This window comes from Corvus hawaiiensis, chromosome 18, assembly GCF_020740725.1.
Source record: "Corvus hawaiiensis isolate bCorHaw1 chromosome 18, bCorHaw1.pri.cur, whole genome shotgun sequence".
In the NCBI taxonomy this organism is placed as follows: Eukaryota; Metazoa; Chordata; class Aves; order Passeriformes; family Corvidae; genus Corvus; species Corvus hawaiiensis.
Genome location: NC_063230.1, coordinates 6,419,466 through 6,427,304, shown reverse-complemented (window position 1 = coordinate 6,427,304; position 7,839 = coordinate 6,419,466). Strand labels below are relative to the sequence as shown.

Genomic DNA, 7,839 nt, shown 5'->3' with positions numbered 1-7,839 from the left:
CCTTGGGCTGAGTTCAGTAAGTTGAATGAACAGTGAATCTCACCATGTTTTGTGCTGTTCTGGTAACTGAGGAGTCCCAGGGCCTAATATTAATGCTTTTGGGTATAGTGCTGAACACCCAACATGCATTCAGTTTTCCTGGGTGCTTTACTTCAACAGGTAAAACAGCCCAAAACCTTTTGGTGCAGGGGAAGGTGAGAAAGAGACTTAAAACTAGAAGCAGCAAACAAATCTCTAAGGATTGGTCTGTTACCACACTTGGCACAGTCTGTAATGAACTCGGGGAGGTGTTCAACTGGTTTACTCAACAAGGTAGAACAATTTAACTGAAATCACAGACTTAAGAGTCATTTCTGTCAGATGTCAGCCTGGTGTGTGGTGAACCCTGTTTTCTCTGAAGACTGCATCTGGAAAACAGCATGGTATCTGAACTGGTACAGCAGGTAAAGCCTCCAGTCACTGAGACTGCAGCTTCTCTGCAGCCAGTGCCTTTGCTGTGGTCACTGTCAGCACACAACACTGCCAGTTACAGTGCACAGAGCACTCAAAGCAAAGTGGGTGTAATGACTTCTCTTAGCACTGCAGTGTCAGGATTTTGCAACCCTAGAAACAACCTGTCTTTCTCTAGGGAGTTTAAAAACAAAATCCATTGAAGTGAGATTTAAAGAAAAATCCAAGCTTGCTTACAAACTAATTAAAATCTATCTTGCTGTTGAGGTACCCCATGTCTTTGATAAGAGTTCCTACCATTCACTGCCAGAACTGATGAGTGTTGCAAGCAAGGCAGATTTTACTGGCAGCCTGACAGTTATGCATAGGCCTTTATGATAAAGCCATAGGTTATATGATCCTTGCTGATCCACCCACCCTGCTAGCACAGTCAAGAAACGCTTTCTGGCCTTAATTTATCATGTTTAGATTTGAGTAATAACAGAGACAGTTCTGATTCCTGGCTGGGAGGGAACTTTTTCCAGATGTTAAGTCAGCAGAAACTGAAAACCTGCAATTTAGTAATAATATTATTCAGTGTTATCCTAGGCTCCTGTGCCAGAGTCATACTCCATCCATTACTTCATATTAGAGAGGTTGAAAGGTTATTTGAGCAAGTAAGACAAAACCTGGAATTGCTGCTGCATCTTAGCCTCCCATGTTAAACATGTTTTGGCTCATGGACATAAAAACTCCAAGCCTTCCTGAGAACACTTCAGCCTCCCTTTGTTATTTGACCAGGGACTTCTGCCAGCAGCCTCTTCAGGGCATTCGACTAAAATAAGTGTGAAACTGCTGCGGCCTTAAATTAGCATCTGTGGTGCAGTTTTTTTAATTGCTGTGAAGTCTGTGATTACTAATCCTCAAATTCAAAATGAGGTATAGGCACACAAGGACTGCAGCACCTCTCTGCTTCTCAAGCCCAGAGAGGCTGTAGGAATTGTCCCTTGAAGCAGCCAGGGACAAGGCAGGACAGTCAAGGGATCAAGTCCAGAAAGATGGGAACTTCAGCCAGCTTGCTTTATGTAGCATTAGAACTATTGGGAAACAGCCAGAAGCCGCTTTCTTGCTCTACAATCACAACTCCTCGGGTTAATCTGGTACCCTACCTAAAAGCATAGTCCAACTTTTACGTTTCAAAGCCCCATCTCAAGCAATTTAAAGCAGAACACTTGCAGACTTCAAAGACAAACTCTTTCTAAGGACTGAAACAGCAGTTCTGTTATCGTTAGGTCGCGAGCAAAGCACCGGGCAAGTACTTGTTGAGTCTGACACTGCTTTGCCCTTAGTACCACCGTGTCTTCTAGAACAAATTACCACCTCTACAGGCCTCACATCCTCTTCCTAGAGGGAAGCATAAGTGCAGCAAAAGAGCTTGTTCAAGTGAGGTCTGATTTTTGATAAAGTGTTTTCATTGGAAGGCCACAGGGGAGCGGGAGTTGGTGTGTGTGGGTGGGTGGGTGTGTGTGCTTAATCAGATGCTGGTTACTTGCATTTCTCTTCATAGTTGGTGGTGGTGCACAAGTTTGAGCAGACAGCGCTGTTACTAAGTGAGCTGTCGTAACATACAGTGTGCGCAGATTTGAAGGCTTTTGAGGTCGGGTACAATCACAGTGTGTACTACATTAGCAAGAACAACCAGATCCATTTCATACAAGTGTCAAGGTAGGGACTAGCTTGTTTAGTTTTCCCCTGAAACTCAGATGTTTAAGTTTCAGAACTAAAAAATTCAACAAGAGTGGAATTACACTGCAGGTGCAGTCTTTATTACCAGTGTCAAGTGCTGCTTCCAGTCACTGCCTGGATCAAGTGTCCAGCTCAGTCCCTTTGTCCTTTCCCAGGCACCCCTTTATCCAATTAGACATCCCCCACACTCCTTCTCATGCTCTGTAGCCCTGCTGAAAGAAGAGGGGAAGGACATCTTCAGCTAGCCTGAACTTTGCCTTGCCCACCAGAAAAGAAAATCCCAAACCTGGCAGTTTTGAGCAAATTCCTGATGAATTGCTGCCTCTGCCCCTGGCAGAAATGGACACACAACTGAAAAATAAAGACTTTAATGTAAAGACTCTTTGGAAACAACCACCAGAAAAGGAGTGGGGGACATAAAGGAAAGAAAGAGGCTGAGCTGCATTCTACCATGGTACAGAACTACTTCACTGAAAGCCCACAAAGAGGTCTCACAACAGTGAGGGCCAGGTGCATCAGTCTTTGTACAGAGGGCAAGAGTGACCTGGCACACAGCAAGTCATTAAGAGCAGAAGGAGTAACTGGTTTAACACCCCATTTGATACTTATTCCACACCAGTTAACTGAGGAGACATCACAACTTCAGTCCCTGTCCCTAGAACACCTCTGTAAGCATTCAGGAGTTCTTATGTGCAAAGCTCTGTGGATCCACTTTGTACAAGGGGAAGATGGGTTACCCACACAAACAGCGACACACTACACAACAGAATGGCAACTGGTGTTATTCCAGTAGGATCTCTGGGCCACAACATAAGTCCAGCCAGAAGAGAGGAATCAGGCCACATGAAGAAGTCCCCCATGTTACTGCGGATGCTGCTGCTCGTTCTGGTCTTGGTCTCTAGGCTGGTGTTCTGGACGATCCTCAGGGAGAGGGTTGTAATTGGGATCCTCTTCAGGTGTGTCAAAAACCATCTTCCTGGCAAGGGACATGCCCATCCCACCAAGCAGGCAGGTTAGGAAACTGAGCTGAGGATGACAAACCCCCAGCCCTCCTAGGAACACCATGGCCCTCCATGACCAGGTTGTCATACCACAGCCACTGGCCTATTGCACCATCACCCACCATTCTGCTCAGCTCAATACACAGTGATGACAGTATCTCCTTCCTTGATCACTAGGTCAGATTTGAATGTCAGTGCACAAAGCAGAACATACTCTGCTTTCTTAAACCACAAAAATACATCAGAAAAAATCCTACTTCCATCTAGCATTTCCACAAGCAGTAAGAAGACTCTAGTTCTAGTAGCAAAGCTGAAGGTAGCAGCATCTGCTGTATGGGCCCTGTACACATGTATATAATGTGCAAATAATGCAGCAAGGGCATGAACTGTGGAGCTGAGGTGCCGTCAGCAGGCAGTTGCCTCTTATGGTCACACTTTTCTATGGAAGTGATTAGGTTGAAAAAGCCCACAGCAAAGCCCAGAAAGAATCAACTTTACTTACAGAAAGCTAGGGGTTAAGAGCAACTTCTTTCCTCCAGGCTGGTTGGGAAAAACATCTTCCAAGAAATAATAGATATGACCCACTGCAATCCCTGGGGAGAGATGCCACCAAGGTCAGGCACAGCTGTGACTCCTTTGCCAGCTGAACCAGAGCTGCTGGCCAAAACTCTTAAGAATCCCTCAGCTGTGTGCCCACATCCAGCTCCCTCCAGAGCCATGGATGCTGTAGTTTGCTGTGATCAGCACAAGCAGGCAGGGAGCCCATCAGCCTGGGGGCAGCACCGCACATCCAGGAGACCAGACACAGCCTGAGTGTCAGGCAGAGCTCACCATATCCAGCTTCTGCCCCCAGGAAAGACACACCAAAAAGCAGGTCACAAGCAAAAGCCCAGGCCCAGCCACCCAGAAACCCAGCCAACTCACTTTAGGAAACCCAACATCTTAGGTATGGTGGAACCAAGAGAGGGTGCCAGTGCCCCAGTAGCACCTATGAGAACTGAGCTCTGTGGCTGCAAGGTGTCCTTGTTCCCATCACCCACCAGCTTTGACTTACCCAGCAAATCAATGATGATGGAGTTGCCAAGGAGCAGAGAGAATCCCATCAGTACCCAGGGCAGGAAGGGGGCTTGGAAGTTAAGAAGCCCAAAAAAGTTCATGCGGATATAAGGGTTCCTGCGACTCCATACATACACCAGCATGATGGTGAAAGCCTGGCCCAGGAAAAACAGGCTGGCAAAGAGCCCAAATAGCTGGGAACTACCGAGTCAAGGAAAAACCTACCCACCCTGTGCACCACCTCCAGGCAGCACAGGGTGCTTTGTGACTAGGAAACCCAAACTAGAGGCAGCTGATCAGAGTGTTCTGAGCCATTGCCTACGTCACCAAGCCTTTCCTGGCTGAGATATACTGACCATCACTGTCCCCACACACATCTCCCTCCATGTCACCCCAGAACAAGACACTGGAGTGGCACATGCAGGTTGTTCACTCCTTAAGCTGATGTCTACAACCACCGGAGACCAGAGAGCTCATATAGTCACCTTTACAAAATGAACATCAACATGACCTTTGAAGAAGGGCTCTCACAGTCTTACAGCACTTGGGACAGTGGCATATCTTAACGACTACCTCACATCCAGTATCTGTCTTCTACAGAAGAAGTTTAGCAGTGAGATGGCTCTTGGAATTCACAGTCTTCTTTAGAGCACAAGGAGACAAACAGAGGCAAAGATTTCCTCTATCCTTGTTGTAGTTGGACTCCAAATCCACCCATGGTTAAGCACATGGCTGCTGCAGCCACCTGGATTCTAATGGCTCACACAGCTTCATGCAGAGCTCTGTGAAGACAGCAGTGCTCTGAGCCATCTGCATAAGACAGCAGAAGACATTCAGAAAAGGCTTATGCTTGGGAGGGAAAGATATTTCACCATCAGATTACTGTGTCATGAAAAGGACTTAAGCTGTGTGATGGCACCTCCAGCTACTGACAGGTTGCAAGCTCTCAGCTCACACTGCCCGACGTGCTGACAATGGAGTATGTGGGCAGCCCACTCCTTATCCTCATGGCTCCATGTTCTTGCCTTTGCCCTGAGCCAGCCTCATGCAATCATGCTGCACTCACCAGAGCTCAGGCAGTGGCCCTGTCACAGCTGGACAGGTTCTTGGAGTAGAACACATGGCTTCCTTTCAGGCTGAGCTTCCCGAGCACACTGCCACATGTCCTCTTCAGGGATGAGGTAGCCCAGCTCCTTGCCAGGGGCATCAGCACTTCTGCAGACACCAGCACAATCACAGGCAGCTTTTCTGTCCTCTAAGAACACTGGATGAGGCACAGGCCAAGACAAGGGTGAGAAAGACAAGGAGCACAAACTGTGCCATAGAGCCAGAAACTGCCCCTGCACCACTTGCTCAGCAGAGCTCTCCCAGGTCACAGGACATGAGCCTGGCAGGCCTGGGGCACAAGACCCTCTGCCCTGAGGCACCAAGAAGGTTCCTAAACCAGCTGTGCTGCTCAGCAGGCAGGTACCTGCTCCACATCACAACAAAACCAGCATGCAGAGCCCTACATTATCCACAGCACCTCAAGAGACACCAAAGAGCCTAAACCAACTCAAAAGGATACTGTCATGAGAAACCCTCCAAAGAGGAACATGAAGACAAAGTCAGCCGTCCTTCCACGGAAGGAGCCTTCTTCTAGCATGCGGCAGTACCTGTACCTGAGAGCAGGAGAGAAGGGAGGGGTTGCAGTATAGGAAATTAACAGCTGGCTACCCTGTGCCCCACAGCAAGACTTTATGGGAAATAAGCTGCTGCAAGTTATTTCATCCCAGAAAGCTGTCAGCCAGGTGTCCAAGCCCCAGAGCAGAACAGTGCAAACTTCACCTCACACCACTGACCCCAAGGAAAGAAAGAGGCACCTGCTGTGCTTCAGCCAGAGCTCACCACAGGAATGGGCTCTGCTCTCCAGCATGAGCCACAGCAGCAGCACTGCCAGCTTCCTCAGCCTTTTGGCAGGGTCTGCCCCGCAGCAAGCGGAGATGGAGGGGCAGGAGGGTCATGGCTTCCATTCAAAAGAGCCAAGGGAAGAACCCACAGCCCTAGACTGCTGCCAAGGCAAGTCATGCTGGGGAAGAAGACGGATGGAGGGAATTGCATCTAAGCCAAAATGGGAGCAGAGAACTTTACTGAGACCAAAGGATACAGAAATATCATGTTGAAAAAGAAACTGAATCCCAGGGGCCCAAAAAAGAGGAAGTTGGTGATCAGCCTCCATATCTGAAAGAGAAGAGAGAGAGGAGAGGGAAAAGGAGGTGGACAGAGGTCTCTCCTCATCACATATAGAGCAGCCCATTACATCGTCCACAGGGAATGCTCAGTCATGCACCTGTCCCTTCAGAACTACCCCAGGGCACCAGACTCTAGTAGGACATCCTTACATAATACTCTGATACATCAGGGTATCTCACCTTTTCAGGTGTGGGAAAGAAGATTTCTCTACTTTTCTGGAGAGCACAAGCAGCCACAATTCAGCACCCAGAGCCAAATTAATTACTTTTCACGCTTCTCTACAATAAAGCCTTCTCCAACCAGCCCAACAGCAGCTGCCACACACAGTGTAATAGAGAAGGAAGAGATGGGTTTTGAGTCAAGGAAAAAAGGAAATGCCAAGATGGTGTGTGGCAGGGAAAGGCTGGAAGGAGTTATCTCCATGCAGGTGCCTGTGACAAGAGGGGACGCTGTGTTGATGACCCAGCTTGCACCAATCAGGGAAGGTTGGAGTAGTGGGAAAGGAGCCCCTTGGAATGACACAGCACTCCCTGGCCACCCTAGGGAGCAGGACACCCAAGGCCCATCCTGTCACACTCACCCCTCGCTGGGAAGAGGCACAAGGGGCCCCAAACCCCATGCAAGGCCTCACCTGGAATTTCCTGAAGATGAGGTCGGGGTTGAAGTACAGCTGGAAGGGAGTGATGAACTCCAGCTGCTGTGGGAGACAGGCAGAGCAGCTGCTATCACCCGCTGCCCTCGGCCAGCCCCGACTCCCGCCCCGCAGCCCCCCGGGACCCCGTGCCCCCGGCCCGGTCCCCGCTCACCACGGCGGCGGTGGTGAGCACGCAGGCGGTGGTGTAGGCGCGGGTCACGGCCGGCATGCCCAGGTACTCCTGCGCGAAGCCCTGGTACGCCATGGCCGCGCCGCACCGCCCTCCCGACGCGGCGCCTTTAACGCCGCCCCGCTCCTCCGGCACGCTCCGCCCCCGCGGGGCGCGCCCGGCCAATCCCCGCGCGACAGGCGGCGCGCGCCGGCCAATAGGAACGCGCCTCATGGCCCCGGCCCGCGGCCGCCGCCAACCCGGAGCGGACCCGCCGCGGCCGGGGATGGGACCGGCCCCGGGCCCGCCCCCGGGCCGATGGCAGCGGCAGCGCCGGGGACGGGCGGACGGGGGAGGGCGGGGACGGGAAGCGCGGGTTACGAGAGTTCCGGGGGCGGCAGTCACCGGCAGAGGATGGCGAAGCACCTGGGCTGGGGTGGCACGCCGCACGCGGGACTGCGCGGGCCGGGGCAGTGCCCGGGCTGAGGCCCGGGTTCTGGGACAGTGACCTGCCCGGCGGAGGAAGCCTGCACCCGGTTCCTGCACCGGCCGAGTTAGCCGCGGTGCGCTAA

General features: G+C 51.0%; 1 protein-coding gene across 3 annotated transcripts; it reads right to left on the bottom strand.

The window, feature by feature from the left end:
* Positions 1-2,527: 2,527 nt before the first annotated feature.
* Positions 2,528-7,405, bottom strand: LOC125335291 (derlin-2-like). Of its 3 annotated transcripts, none has more exons than XM_048322800.1 (7): positions 7,271-7,405; positions 7,096-7,158; positions 6,379-6,452; positions 5,800-5,893; positions 4,231-4,426; positions 3,679-3,769; positions 2,528-3,151 (listed from the first exon to the last, which is right to left on the bottom strand). In XM_048322800.1, exons 1-7 carry the CDS (start codon positions 7,361-7,363, stop codon positions 3,037-3,039), a joined length of 726 nt encoding a protein of 241 aa, XP_048178757.1. In that variant the 5' UTR covers positions 7,364-7,405; the 3' UTR covers positions 2,528-3,036. The 3 variants fall into 3 exon arrangements, with proteins under 3 accessions (XP_048178757.1, XP_048178756.1, XP_048178758.1); XM_048322799.1 differs by having other exon boundaries at positions 7,096-7,161; positions 7,271-7,404; XM_048322801.1 differs by lacking the exon at positions 7,096-7,158.
* Positions 7,406-7,839: the final 434 nt, after the last annotated feature.